Below are 15,495 nucleotides of genomic sequence, written 5' to 3'. Positions count from 1 at the left end.
TGAAGGAGAAAAAAATAAGAAGATACATAAGCCAATGTTTGACAGTGACTAAGCACAGAAAATCTTTTTCAAAGAGCTGAGAGGATGCTTTGTGAATGATGCTGTCCTTACTTGACTACTGTCGTCTCCATGCACAACTTTGTAGCAAGAGATAAGATAGCTTTGTAATTTGTGATTGTGAAAAGTATCTCAGACTCTTAATGAATTTTAGATGAAAAAAATTGTGAATTTTGGTTAAATCTGCCAATCTGTCTTATCAAATGCATCACTTCAAGGATGTAATAGTCCTGCAGAAGGTGCTGCCTCTTTGTATTATGTAATTGCTTTTCTTACAGTTCTCTGTGTGTCACACCACTAATGTTCTTACTTCCAGCTCTTTGTGTGCATGTGAAGTTGAGTCATGGGGGTTTTCATCTTTTCTCCTGCATGACCATTGCAGTTAAAGCATTTTTTCTTTATGTAAATATTGAAATGTTTGAAATGGGATGAATGTAAAACTATTGAGTAACATTCTCTTTTATGGCATAAAAAGAAATCCTGCCAATAGTGGTTTTGTGAGTTGATGTGTACATGTTCCATGAAGGATGACAGTCCATTCTATTACTCATTTTCAGAAGGGAAATTGATGTACACAGCAAAGTGATTTTGTTTTTCTCAAAGCTGCCATGCCATCTAGGTGCTGATAGAGTCCCACATATTAGTTTATGTCCATTACACTGCGTTGTGAAGAATTTATGTGGAAATGACCAAGGAAAGAACTGAAGAAGTCATGACATGCTCATTTCCATAGGGTGTGTGGTATTTCTAAATGGTATTTAATGGGTGAGTTCATGTGGACTCTCATGTAACATTTACAAAAAGCCTGAAGAGAATAAACTGAATACGTTATTCACAAAAGTTTAACTGTAGGTATGGCTTGGAAAAGAAAGGTTTTTGTGACATGACTTAACTTCTTGGGTAAATTGTTTTTGTTCAAAGCTCTTGGTAGGTTTTCTATTTGAGATTGAGTTGAAACATTGAATCTGCAGCATGGTTGTTGCAGATAGGATGTAAGCATGATGAGAAGAAACTAGATTCTGGGCAAGTGCCATTATAGGAAGCTTGAGTGGGAGGTTATACCTTTTTGGTTTAGGAATATTTTGTCATGGTTAAGACCTTCTGTCACACTTTGCAATGTGATTGTGATTCCAGATGTTAATCAATTTAACTAGTGAATTCTAGGTCTTGCAAAGACAGTCCCTGTTTCACACTTGGCATTTTTAGTATAAACAAGCTTCAGAACAAAGCTAAACAAATGAAAGCGAGTAGCCAGGATCTATTTTGGTGATATATTAATTTTCCAGGCCTCATGATTTCCATTTCAAAATAAATATTCTTTGCTACTTGTGTTATTTGGAGGGAATTTTTTGTTCTTGAGTCTCAAATGACATGCTATAACAGCAGGTATAGAAGTTACCCAGAAAGAGCAAAGGTATTTTTGTACATGAAAGATCAGTAAAATTTTAAATGAGAAATTGCTGCAACTTTATCTGAGCATTTGAAGGACGCTGCAACACAGTGAATTGTAAGTGAAAGTGAGGATATGTTTGTGTTTGGCTGTGGGTCCCGACCTTAGACCAAAGAAAGCCAAATGCAGATAAGACAGAGACAAGGGAGCAGAGCTGGTGACAAAACCAGCAGGGAACCTCCAAATAAACTGGCTTCATAGGATCTATAAAGCCTCAAGGAGACTCTAAGACATACTTGTTACCCTCAATTTCTCACAAACCACTTTGTATCTTTACCAGTGTAGGTGAAATTACTCTAGGTTTTAGAATTGTCATGTGAATAAAAAGATCTGAACCTGTTAGGACATCCTGGGTAAGGACAAGGGTACAGATAAGTTAGTTCTAGTATGAAAATACTTGAGTAAAATATGAAGGAAGGTGGGAAAAAACTTCTTAGTACACAAGATCTTTAAATGATGTTTAGTTTATTAAAGTTTACTAAATGGGTTTTAACAAAAAGAGCCACAAATTTTTCAGATGACAGCTAATTGTGCAGTACTAAAAAAGTATTTAGGGCTTTATGGGTTAGAGTATTAGCATGAATGCAATGTCCCTGAAAGATGCCTGATTGGTCACTGCTTTGTATATGTGTGTGTTTTCTTCAGAGAACTAATTGCTGCAATATGTTAAGGGATGCCTTTTTCCTAAAGAGGAAATATAAACAATTTGAATAATACCACTTGAAAGAAAAATTTTAGACATACTTTAAACTTTTTTTCCTCTTTTTATGCCACTCTTTATAAAAAGTCCAGGGTAGGAAGCACTCAGTATTCACTCTGTTTAATCTTAATACAGATGGCACAGAAACTCTTAAGAATCTTATCATAGTATAGTTCTTTTTTATAAGTAAATTGATATTAAAAAAGTTTTAATAGTGTATTATCATATGTGCTTTATGGTTAAATACTGGAAGCATAAAATCCAACAGCACACTTTCTCTATGAAATTACTTGTGGCCTGGCTAGCAGGCAGAGTCCTTGCTTTAAATAATAAAAAATATAGGCCCTTTTTAACACTAAATTGCATTCTTGCTTTTCCAAAGGAAGAGGTTAGATGATCTCCTTTATGGCAGTGAATTGCACCTTTTCTTTACAAATTGTTCTGGAGGGAAGAAGGTGCTTTCACTATTAGTCCCTGGCAGGCTGACAAGTGCCAGGCTGCAGTGATGTGCTGTACAGAAATGGCTGTCAGACAAGAAGAGGATTACTCGTGACTGGTGCTTATTTTTGGTACACTTGCTAGTATTTTTCTTATAACTCACTCCATGTGCTTCTTGCTTAGACTTCCCTTTTAAATTTCTTCTGAATTTAAGCTTTAAAATAGGAGACACAAAAACTATAGCGAATGTTCAGTTGTGCAGGCTGAACTTTGAGTTGTTTCATCAGCCAGTAAAAAGGAAAGCAAACTCTACTGCCAGACACTGTTTCAGATATCCAGGGCAATTCCTTGTTCATAATGACATGAAATGCTAATTATGTCCTGTGTTGCTTTGCCTTTGTTTCTTTCAATTAAGGTAACTATGATGCATACTTTAAGACTAACTTCCTCTTCCTACTGATCTGTTTACTAGGAATTTCCTGTGCTTTCTGGTTTGCTGATTTATCTTGTCACATTTAAAAATGTATATTTCATGTGACAGATCTCTTCTCATTAAAATTCTTAGAAAACCTGCAACATTGAGTGAAGGTTTTGTTTATTTCTTAACTTGTAATGATGAGGACAAGCTTTTGGGTGCAGTTCAACTTGTACAGGATTCAATACTATCTTTTGGAGTATCTGCCATTGTTGATCATTATGGATATGGGGATGGGATTAGACAATTTCTCATCTGATCCATTATGGAATATTATACTGCCTTTATTTTTTAATCAGGCCTAATCAGTATGAGATTTTGTAATTTGTAATTATAAAACAACTAGAGATAATGCTGAGGCTTAGATGACAAGAAGGAATGTAGTTTAAAACATTTATGGTCTTGATTTTTAAAAAAAGTCATGACTAAATATGCTGGCAGTAATTGACTATCCAAAGTACAGTTGCCATTAGATATTCTCTAGTCATAGAAGCTTTTTAATTCCAGTACTTTGAAAAGGTTATTATTTGCCAATGAGATTCTAATCTGACTTGGAAATGATACATTTTATGAGAATTATCCTTAATATGCTCTGGGAATGTTTTCTATGCAAAAAAACTTTGTGGACTTTTTTGCCACAAGGTACTTACACTCAGCCTTCTTGATTAGACAAGTTTTACATTCAGTGAAGTTTAATGGTGTATTTGTGGTAGTGTATGTGGTGATCACTGTGTGTATTTTAGTTCTCTTTTTTGTTCTGTTATTATTGTAAACTAATCCTCTAATTGCACTCTGTGGAAAGATGAAGTTAATACTAACATCAAAGTGAATGCAGCAACCTGAAGACTACAGTGTATGATACCATCACAAACCTTTTTTGGATTGCACATTGCCAGAAAAGAGGTGTCAAGTTTAATAGAGAGTATTCATATTAGCAACCCCAAAAAATGTCAGGTACAGTTACCAAAGTTTAGTGTGTTTTTTATATAGATTTTCAGACCAATATAAAAGCTTTTATAAGAAAATTAATCTGGCATTTTAAAAAATTCTTCAAGATGGTAAATGTAAAATAAATACTGAGTTTGGGGTACAGCCTCTTATGAAAGGGGTTGAAATTAAATGTTTTATGCCATACATATGGCGTTCATTATTTCTGTGCTGGTAAATTCTTTTTGTTACTTCTACAGGTTCAGTCCATGCCACATCAATAGCAGCTTCCAGAGTGGAGCAAGCATTGTCCGAGGTTGCCTCTTCCCTGCAAAGCAGTGCCCCTAAACAAGGTCCCCTGCATCCTTGGATGACTCTGGCTCAAATATGGCTACATGCAGGTATTGTGATAGTAAAATTTATTTTTTATGCCCTCTCCTTTATTGCTAGGCTAAGGACTTACTAAAATCTGTTTGCTTCATTCAGAATCTGTTACCACTTATCAGATCATATTTTTTCCATGTGTGTGGCACTGAAACAAGCCAAGAAATCAAAAGCATGCTAGAGTTGCTCTCTGTGTAAGATCATTTATGAAAGATAAGGCAGTAGTTTTAGAATGTAGCTGTTACCAGTAGAGTCATATGTTCTGGGGAACAAATACAGTACTCTCTCCCTTATCCCTGAAGAATTTAGCTTCTGAGCTACCTAGAGTATCTTAGTGCTTGGAAATCTGGGTTTCCTTGCAGAATCCCAGAATATTCTGATTTGTAAGGCACTCACAAGGATCATCAAGTGCAATTCTTAACTGAATGATCTGTGAGGGGATGGGGATGGAACCTGTGACCTTGGCATTACTAGCACCATGCTCCAACCAACTGAGCTAATCCCAGATCACTGAATCTGCTGAATGGAAAAATATGTTTGTAAGATTTTTGACTAGCTTTCCTGTAACTACAAAATTTTATAATAGAAAAGAAATAACTCGGCATGTGCAGGGAAAGAAACAGTAGTAGTAGTTTTGAGCAACCTGTCCCTTGCAGCTGTGATAATGAGCCTGAATTCCATTCTTTTCCTTCAGGTTTCATTAATGTTAAAGATTCAGGGTTGTTTGTCTAAATGTGGAGTCATGTTGAGTGGATTTAGTATTCTTATGATGCCTCAAGCCTCAAGCTAACTGCAGTATCACAAGTAGCTGTTACATAAAATTTTAACCAGAAAATTATGATCCAGTGTATTTTTATACAGTTAAAAATGTATAACATGCAATTGTTTTTATTGATAGCTGGATCAGAAAGATGTCATTTAGAAATCAGCCAGCAATTGTTATGCTTTGTTCTGCTTTCAGACCATTTTTCAGTGACTTTTTTTTTTCTTTCGTGTTTTCAACAAAACAGTGCTTTATTTAGCATTTATATAGCATTTAAATTTACCTATTTATATCTACAGTTGTGTGGTGTGAAAGTCATTGCAGGGTCATGGCTCTCAGTTATAAATGGTTTAGTGGTTTAGAGAAAAAGCCCAGAAGATTGGAAAGAAAGCAATTACAGTGATTAATAATAGTGATCTCATTTGGGCTACTCAAAAGCAACACAGATTAGAATAGGGCCAGGCCCAACAGGGTGTAGTAAAGTCACTTGCTCTGCATTGTGGCAGCATTGACTTTAAATACTTAGAAACTGCCACAGATGACCATCTACAGTAACTCTCAGCATCTATAATGCTGATAATTTCTCAGCCTTCTGTGGCAGCTTGTTCCACTACTTATTTTCTGTTTGGTGGGGTTTTTTTTTTTTGTTTTTTAAAAAAAATTTTGTGGGTTGTGGCGGTTTTGGTTTGCCAATCTGAGTTTCTTCTTTCCCAGCCAACGCACCAATTAATGTGGTGGGTTTAGTGCTGGCCAAATGCCAGTGCACTCACTAGAATCATTTACTCATTTCCTGTGGTGAGATATGGATTAGGAGGAGGGCAAAACAGGCTCAAAACTTTAAAGGGTATAAAGAAAACTTTATTAACAGAATTAAAATATAAAATAATAAGAGAATCAGAATAAACCAGAACACTTCTACTCCTCCCACACCCTCGTTTCTTTCTCACTAACATCATAAAGAGGCAAAACCTGGGACTTTCAGTCATTTACCACCTCCAAAATAGTCTTTCTTCAGTTCTCTTAGGGAGAGGAGTCTCGCCATGCCGTGGAGACTTGTCCACAAGAAAAAAAAAAAAATCCAAGACTTAAGATAAAAATAACAAACTAGAAAGAGTATTCTGGGGTTTCAAACAGCTATTTAGAAGTTGTAAGTCCTGATACACTTAAAAAAACAACTTTCCTGAAAGAGGAATGCATTTGAAATAATTTAGGTAATAATTTCTCTTTAAGATGCAAAATATTTTTAGGAAAATAGTCTTTATCTAAAGTGAAACTATTTACAAATAAAGCACATGTGACAACATCTAGTCGTGGTATGATGAAGCAAGAATCATTAATTGGTCCTGACATTCCTTCCACAGCTGAAGTCTACATAGGAATTGGGAAGCCTGCTGAGGCTACAGCATGTACCCAGGAAGCAGCTAATCTCTTTCCAATGTCACATTATGTTCTCTACATGAGGGGTCAGGTGGCTGAACTGCGTGGAAACATTGATGAAGCTAAACGCTGGTATGAAGAGGCCTTATCCATTAGCCCTACCCATGTGAAAAGCATGCAGAGGCTGGTAAGTCCTGGGCCCATGGTCATGAGCAATGTCATCTCAGCTGGTGACACTGTACTGTGAAGTCCTGACTTGATGTAGGTAACCATAACTTGTGAGTTTGGGATCTTTATTCTTATTACAAAATGCTTTGGAAACAGTCTTTCCTGGCATTTATTCTGTCTTTTGTGTGTTGGGACATACAAAGGATTTGTAGGCCATAAGACTATTCCAATCCTAGTAGAGGCTATAGAAGAAGAAGCAATTTGCATCTGCCTAATATTCATGCCATTGGGAAGTGAAGGTGGCTTATGGTAAGAGAAGAGTTGGATACTGTAGCTGGATAGTGTACAGGAAAGACCAGTCATTTTGGTATTCTGAAGTAAAAGTTAAGTTCATAAAATCATAGAATATTCTGAGTTGGAAGAGACCTACAAGGATCATCAAATTCAACTCTGCCCCTGCACAGGAGACTCCAAGAGTCACACCATGTGTCCAAGAGCAGTGTCCAACCACTTGTGTCCAAGAGCAGTGTCCAACCACTTCTTGAGCTCTGTCAGACTGGTGCTGTGCCCACTGCCCTGGGGAAGCTGTTCCAGTGCCTAAACACCCTCTGGGTTTTCCTGATATCCAACCTAAACCTCTCCTGACACAACTTCAGGCCATTCCTTCAGTCCTGTCACTGTTCACGAGAGGAGATCAGTGTCTGCCCCTCCTCTTCCCCTCACAGGAGGTTGTCTCTGCAGTGGGGTCTCCCCTCAGTCTCCCCCAGGCTGAGCAGACCAAGTGACCTCAGCCCTCCTCACCCACCTTCCCCTCAAGGCCCTTCACTGTGCTCATTGCCCCCCTTTGGATGCCTTCAGTGCCTTTATGTCCTTCTGACACTGCGGTGCCCAAAGCTGCACACAGCACTCGAGGCCACACCAGTGCAGAGTACAGCTGTTTTCTGCATTCTGCATGTTTATTGATTACCTTTGTGCTATGTCATTTCTTGGGTTTTTGAAAGGTAGAGAATCAGTCTTGCCCCTAAATGAATGTATAGCTCTGAGTACAAAGGTACCTTCCCCAGTATAAACATATGTTTGTTTATATACTTCATGGATACATACATGTATATATTGTGTGCTTAGTATGTTAAGAAAATTACTTTTAATCCAGTTTTCTTCCAGATAGAGCAGAATAGAACAACTGAAATCAGCTTCTTACCCAACCTTTTTGTTCAGAAATAGAAGCTGGTTTCTGCCTAGGTACTTATGAATTATTCAGATAAATTTCTTGTGCATCCCTGAGGGAAACATATGAGACAAAAGATCAGATAGGAAGGCAGCGCAGAGAAAGTTTTTTGTTTCACCTTTTTCAGCATTTCAGGATATTGGAGCCTGCTGACAAATGCCAAAAGATTGCCTTTCCTGAAGAAGCAGGCAGTCAATCTAAAGCAGTGCAACTCAGTGAAAATGAAAGCTCATGTTTTGCTGGGTGTCTTTTTGCCCCTCCTCTGAATGCACTCTTGAATAAATAGTCTGTAAATTCACAGTGCTCTTCAGAATGACTGAGAAATTAGCTGTCTAAGAGACATGTGTTGTGAGATGAAAATTACTGGGCTTCTAATCTAGGTTTCCTTTTTATGAGATTTTCTGTTTGAGAACAGGTCCTAGCTTGTAGATAACTGCTCATTTCATTGGATTGGACAGTCCTTTTAAAGGATTCTTATAATTTAAAATTTTGTTTCTAAGAACTTTTTCTACTGTTCTGCACCTTTTCTGCTCTAGGATGATGTTTTGAGTAGATTCTGAGAGATTTATGCTGCTTAAATACAAATATTCAAGACGTGTGCTATAAAAATATTTGTCTGTGTAATTTCATGCAGGAGAAAGTACAAGCTTCTGTATCCTTCTTGACCTTTTGACTATTGCAAAAATTATTTTAATGAGGAGGCCTGCAGTGTTTACTCTTGCCTGTGTGTATAGATGAGTATCTGTACATCCCAACACATTGTTTGTGTATATTCACCTATTTATTATAAAGAAATATGATCTCAGTGGCAGGGGAGCTATCACAACAGCAATGTAGAGGTACCAACCTCTGTGACAACAGCTCAAACATTAACTTCTAATATTTGTATTCACAATTCTAAGCTGACAATTGGTTAATGAATGAAAGTTCTATGCAAAAAACCCCTTTATTTTCTGTGATTAATTTGATATTTAAAAAATATTTTATATGGCTTTCTAGCAATGCTTCAAAATAATATCAAATGCAACTGTTTCCACATAAAAATTACCTTAGAGCCTATATTTATTTAATAAGTTTTGGTGAATTTCCTTTTGAGGGGCAAATGCTGAGTATAAATTATAGAAGCTTTATGTATAAAATGCAACAAAAAGCAAGAAAGATTTAAGGATGGCATGAATTCTAGCATGTAGCATCTGTATCCAGGCCTGCTTCTCCAAGTGAAATTACTTGAATATTTGAATTGGAAATCAGTTTGGAAGGACTTTTGTTTGTTTTTATTAAAATTTTAGAATGAGTGACACCTGACACTCAAAATTTCCTCATGCTAAATGATTTGAAAATCTGGATCTTTGATTTGAGCCTTTGTAGTTGTCTGGGGAGGGGGGAAGCTATATAAAATATATGTTTCAATTTGTATGAATAAAAATAGCATATTGGGAATAGGAGTTTTCTCCTTTTATAATCCATCCTTTTAATGAAGTTATATCACTCTGGTAAGAAGGATGAAAACCTAAACTTAGAAAAATTTACTATTTTTCATGCAACATTTCATACAATATTTTCACCATAAGTTCTCTCTAAGCACCTATTCCTGAATATGATCTACTGTTTCTACACAGAAACAACCTTGTTAATTTAAATTACTGGAGAACTGTGTGAGTAAAGACCAGAAAGGTTAGTTTTGTGGCTCCAGAGGTGCTGTACTTCTTCCTGGGAGTTACAGCATGTGCTGTGCTTTGGAGTTTCTGCCAAAAGACTCCTGGATTTGTCTCTCATGCAGATCCACATTCTATCAGTGTGGCCATGAAGACTCTGCAGAAGTCTAGTGTACTATCTGAATGAAATTGCTTTCTATTGGCTGGCATCATCATTTTTGCAAAATTACAATATTTTTAAAGAAACAATTCCTTACTCATTTTGCTGCTGTCTCTAAGGTCTTCACAGATTTACTCCTGTTTCAAGAAAGTTACTAAAATGAAAACCAGGAGATCTTGATGATGGTGTGAAAATTGGAGCAGTTAAGAGTGATGAAAGAGATCTGTTTGCCAACAAAATGATGATCACAAATGGGAGGGTTTGACAGGGAAGGTTTTTACCTTACTAATGAAATGCCTAAGACAACATAACACCAAATGTTGGAGTCTTGATCCATGAGTAAATGAAAAATGGTTTAGCTGTATTCTGCTCAACTGAACTTGGGAAATGGAGCTGCTTGGGCCATACTGTTGCATTATCTAAGATGGGAGCTCTTCCAACAGAGAACTGGCTGCAGGGGCAGCATGTTCCTGCTCACTGCTATTTCCACCCCTTCTAAGATGTTGGGGGGCTCATTAATTAAATCAGCCCAACAACAAAACTAGCTTTTTTCAAGGAGAAATGCTGTTTAAATTCTCTGCAGTTCCTTGTGGAGCTAAATTATTCCCTGCACAGTTAGTGTTTTAATCCATATGTTCATTCACTTTATTTTGTTGAGCAATGCTCATTTTAAACTCTGCCTTATTCTCAGGTGCTATTTTTTCCTGTTTGTCACTAACTGAAATTTTCTCCAAGACAGAGGTGATACCAACTTGCTATTTGGCTAGCTCTCACTCTTCACAAGATGTCAAGAGGGAAGCAATAATGTCAGTATTAATTAGGTATACTTTACAGAATTCTTTTGAACAAATGCAGTGTCCTTTCTTCTTTTTAAGGTTTGTATAGTGCACTCAGAAAAAACAACATGAACTTGTGTTCTAAAGCTTTGAAATGCTTTGGTTTGTTTTCTGTATTTCAAATATTTTTTCTCACACCTAATGAAATTTAAAATTTTCTTTAATTACTTAATTTTTAAAAGATGATTTACACTTCAGTGTCATATACCTATGGTTATCACCTGCCTGATTTTGGCCAGAATGGATTTATTTATGCAACTTTCTCCATTCTCCCTACCCTTTATCACTACGTCCAGATTTCTGCATTATTGCTGCCTTCCTGCTTTTCTCATTGTTTTCCTCCCCTGAAAAAAAAAAAGGAACAAACATTCTTTTATCTTCTGCAGTCAGAGTGCTGTTGTGGAAAGTAGCCCTACTGCTGACGTCTGGAAACTCCTGAAACAGACCATCATTCAGTAATGCCTGAAATGGCAATGAATATTTCAATCCATTGTCCAGGAAACAAATCTGTGTATTCTCTCTCAGGCTAAAATTTCCTACTTAAATCTAGCTTTGAGGTGAAATAGGTATCCAGCATTTGTATGCTGCTATAATCCCAGAAGACTGTAGTACTTCCTGAATATCAAAAAATACCACAAAAAACCATAGCACTTGCCAGTTAATTTTATTAGTAATTTAGGTTCTAAGAGCAGAAAACTAGAACAGGAAGGGAGAAATTACATAAGCAATTTGCTCATGTAGAAATTAGTTTTCAAAAAGCAATATCTTAGGGAGTTACATTTCCTACTTCACACTGTTAGATACCTGTTAGTTTCCTATAATTATGCATAGCTAAACCAGATCCCATAAGGCTTAGATTAACTATGTGTGCTTTAACTCTCAGTTATAAATACAGTTATTTATTTCTTACTGTACTATACTGACTTCTTATATTTTTTTTCAACCCAAAGACACTGCCAGAAAGAAGTCTGGTTTGTATGGGTTGTATGTGCTTGTGAGCCTGTCACAGATGTTGAGTTGACTGAAAAAAAAGGAAAAACAGAGAATACTTTAAAACATGAATTCAGAACCTGTTTGAAAGGGTCATGGGAGTTAAGGAAGAGAAACACAGTCACCCAGCTAACTTTTTTCTTTCAGTAATTCAGTATTCTCATGTGGAAAACATTCAGTAACTCATTTGATTTTCATCCTCAGGCCCTGCACAGTAACATTGTTGGTTTGGGCCTCACAGGTCTGTCCTAAGCACATTGTGCTGGTTCTCATGGGTGGTTTGGGTTGTAAGTGGTTAGTACAGAGCTAAATGCTGATGCCAAATCTCAGTGCTCCTTTGACTCACTCTCTAAGTGCATCCTTATGCACAGGGTGCTTGACAAAGAGTGGAGGAAATGTAGGTCATTGTTTTGTTAGATTTGTGTATAAAATGTTGTGGGTTTGCCCTTCAGAAACTTCAAAATCATTTCACAAAATGTAGAGAAAGCAAAATACATGTTTGGCCAAATACTCACTGATCCTTATAGAGTGCATTTTACTGTGATTTGACCACATCTAAACATCTAAATATTTCAAGTGATTGCATTCAGTACCCTGACAAAACAGTGGCCATTCTGCTTGCATTTTGAGGTGGAAACCATTGAGTTCAAGGACCATTTCGATACATTTTAAATACTTTATCTGCTGTGAGGCACTCACAGGCTATATTCTCTTCTGTCATGAAAATATTATTTCCCCTTTTAGCCTTACAAGAGAAAACCATCAGTGCTTGGTGCAGTAAAAAATTGCATAAAATCAACTTGCATGGTCATTAGTGCTTGAAGTATATTACAGTGGAAATGAAGGTGAAAAATTGGGGAAGTGTTTTTCCCTGTTTGTTTCAAAGTTACCTTATTTTATTTTTTAATTGAGATCAAATACAGCAGTTAACTATTTCATACTGACTTGGAGAAAGATTAGTAGAATTTCTTAAGTCCTAAATGCTGTATCTGAATTTCACAGTACTCTTTTAACACAGATCTATGTATGTTCAGTATTTGACAACAGTAACTGCTACAAATCTGAATTTAAACTAGAACCTGGTCTCCCTTTTGGAAACAGAAAGGGAATTTGCAGCACTAGTTTTGTTTATAGCTTGAAGCACTGAGCTCCCATTTACTCAGGCAGGACTGTGTTGATGCCCTGTGAACTGTTCTGTAAGTGGAATTATGGGGCTGATGCTATTACAGGTCCTGCTTCATAACAGACTTTCTTTTCACATTACTCTGTATTTACTCCAAATGGCTTAAAGCAGCTGTGACAGGAGCAGATCTTTCAACAAGAAAATACCTCCATTCTTGGATGCTTTTCACCCAAAGAGTGAGCTCCCTAAGGTCTCTTCAACTCATTAGTGCTGTCCTCATCTGTCAGCCATTCCAAGAGGAATTCTGCAGCTTGCTTAAATGGGTGTTTGGGTTAGACAATCTGAGGAGCAGAAGATGCAAAAGGCAATCTGATTTTGTGCTGCATGCACAGTAGTTGCATTGAATGGAACTGGACTCTCATGGAGAAACTAAGCTGGTGAGGTGTACTATTTATTGAGAATCTAGTTGCAATGGTGAAGGCAGCTTTCTGAATACAGAGAGAAACTCTTTCAAATAGAAATCTCAGGAAAGTTAATTTAAAAGTAGACCAAAAAAAAAACCCACCCCAAAACACTTAAAGGCTCAGAAAGTTAGGCTTGTTGTTTGTTTGGGTTTTTTTAACTTTGGGGGTTGTTTGTTTGGGGTTTCTTGGGTTGGGTTTTTGTTTGTTTGTTTGTTTGTTTTTGTTTGTTTGTTTTTTGGGGTTTTTTTTTGATTGTAGGGGTTTTTTAGCAGAAGGATTTTTGCCCACAATCTCAGCTTTAAATTTCTGTTTTCGTGTTATCTGTGTAATAGATTTTTCCACAGTTTATCTATTCAGGCACAGCTTGCCAGAAACCATTTTATCACTTCTGTTTGTTCCCATTTTAAAAAGTGGAAAATTAATTAGTGGCAGATGCTGGCAGAAGGAAGGGATGCTTTGGCTAGAGTTACTGCTCTTTATTTGGCAGGTCACGAATCATTCCACTGTTTTATTTTATTGTGTGGAACTGATAAAATTTCACCCACCAGATAATTCATGACAATTTGCTGCTGAAGCAGGTCAGTCTGCAATGTGCAGTATTACTCCAAAGTTCCTTCTCTTTGCTTGGAAGATTTTAAGAATCTTTGTTTTCTGTTTTTGAAATATAAATAGTGTTCATCTCAAGCTTTGATTCCCATTTTATAGGATAAAGTCTTTGAATCGGGTTCTGTAATCAAAACTGAGCTATTATTAATTCACTTCATATACAGCAACTATGGATCAAATATTATAATTTTGGAAGTAGCAACCAAGTATAGTTTCAATTTGAGGAAAAAATCCAGGGATCATGATGGCCCAGTCTGGAACAGGGCTTTGGTTTTCTAGACATGATAACAAAGCACCTGAGCTGGGATTCCCTGCCCTGCACTGTTTCAGGTAATTGACAGGAACAGGAGCATGGTGAGATTGCATTTGTGTGATGGTGACAGTATTTTAGATGCACATGTAAGATGCATCCACTCGCCAAGAGTTTTTGGGGGTCTCACATCTTTGGAGATACTCAAAATCTGACAGCCCTTGGCAACCCACTGTAGCTAACTCTATTTCAAGTTTGGCTGTAGAAAATCTTAAGTTCCCTTCCTACTTCTGTCATCCTGTCATTCTAGGAATGCAAGCAAGGCAAGGTTTGTAGATAGAAGTAATGATTTGTGTTAGGAAACACAATGGGAACACTTTGTGGACAAAGTCTTGTTACATTTTCCTGTTATGCAAGACTTCTTGTATTTTTACCAGTGGTAAAAATCTATAAAGCACAAATTTTGTTCTTTCTTCTCTTGTTTCCATGGTACATTACCCATGGCAATCATGGAAGGAAGGTGCAAGAGATTAATATACCTTTCTCAACTGATGTCACTCAACTATATGCATGTAAAATATCCACATGTATGTATCTATACATATATTCTGTCCTACAAATCTGCCTTAATATTTTGAATACATCTTATTGTCTTTGCATACAGAAGTGTCAGTAGCAAAACAGTGCAACTGAAAAGGCTGAGTTGGGACCTCCAGAAATTAGGTTTTTGGGCTTCTGTCTCTCTCAATGTTTTTCTTAAAGGTTCAAGTATACCTTAATTATCTGCATTGAGGCTCCTGTAGACAGATACGTGTCGAATATTATTTAAAGAAAACAAAATATTTGTTGCTCTTTACCGTTTTTACATGGGAAGTATCTCTTTTGTAGTACTAAGTAGAGATGATAAAGAGCCAGCAAAATTGTAAAAGCATCTGATCACAGCATAAAAAAATTCCTTTCTTGGGCTTTTTTTTTTTTTGTAGGTTTTAGAAAGGGTAATTCCTGTTAAAAGTCTTTCCAGAGTCTTTCCAGCTTCTTATGCCTTTTACCCTCTGGAGGGCTGACTACATAAAAGTCATTGACAGATGGGTTTTGTTGACATCCCTTTTCCTCTCTGCTTTTTTTCTGGGTAACTGGCTGCCTAAAATAGAATGTAAAACATACAGATTTATACTAATAAAAAAACATTAACAAGGATGACTAATTTAACATAAGGAAAATGTCAGTAGTCTTAGTAATTCAGGAAATGGCCAGGAGGCCTAGTGCCAGTGAAGTGCTAATAGTTGTTCTTGATATTTAAGTTCTCCTTATTTTCAAAAAAAGAACAAAAAGGAAAAGAGAGAAGGCATGGAAAAAATTGAAAATGTGTGCTCTTCCCTGCTATCCTCTGTAGTCTCTTACATCCCTTTTCATAGATACTTGCTGGTGCTTTTTTGCATGGATC

At 36.7% G+C, this 15,495-nt stretch overlaps 1 protein-coding gene across 3 annotated transcripts in view; it reads left to right on the top strand.

Annotated features, from left to right (window-relative positions):
• TTC7B (tetratricopeptide repeat domain 7B) overlaps positions 1-15,495 on the top strand; it is a 118,088-nt gene that overhangs the window by 84,445 nt on the left and 18,148 nt on the right. For all 3 annotated transcript variants that reach the window (XM_036383856.2, XM_054515126.1, XM_036383855.2), the window contains 2 exons: positions 4,308-4,448; positions 6,556-6,758. In XM_036383856.2, coding sequence (XP_036239749.1) covers positions 4,308-4,448; positions 6,556-6,758 — 344 coding nt within the window. The remainder of the gene's footprint in view (positions 1-4,307; positions 4,449-6,555; positions 6,759-15,495) is intronic.

Source organism: Molothrus ater, chromosome 6 (assembly GCF_012460135.2).
Source record: "Molothrus ater isolate BHLD 08-10-18 breed brown headed cowbird chromosome 6, BPBGC_Mater_1.1, whole genome shotgun sequence".
Lineage (NCBI taxonomy): Eukaryota > Metazoa > Chordata > Aves > Passeriformes > Icteridae > Molothrus > Molothrus ater.
Note: the sequence above shows the minus strand (reverse complement) of the source record. Positions and strands in the feature narration are given on the sequence as shown.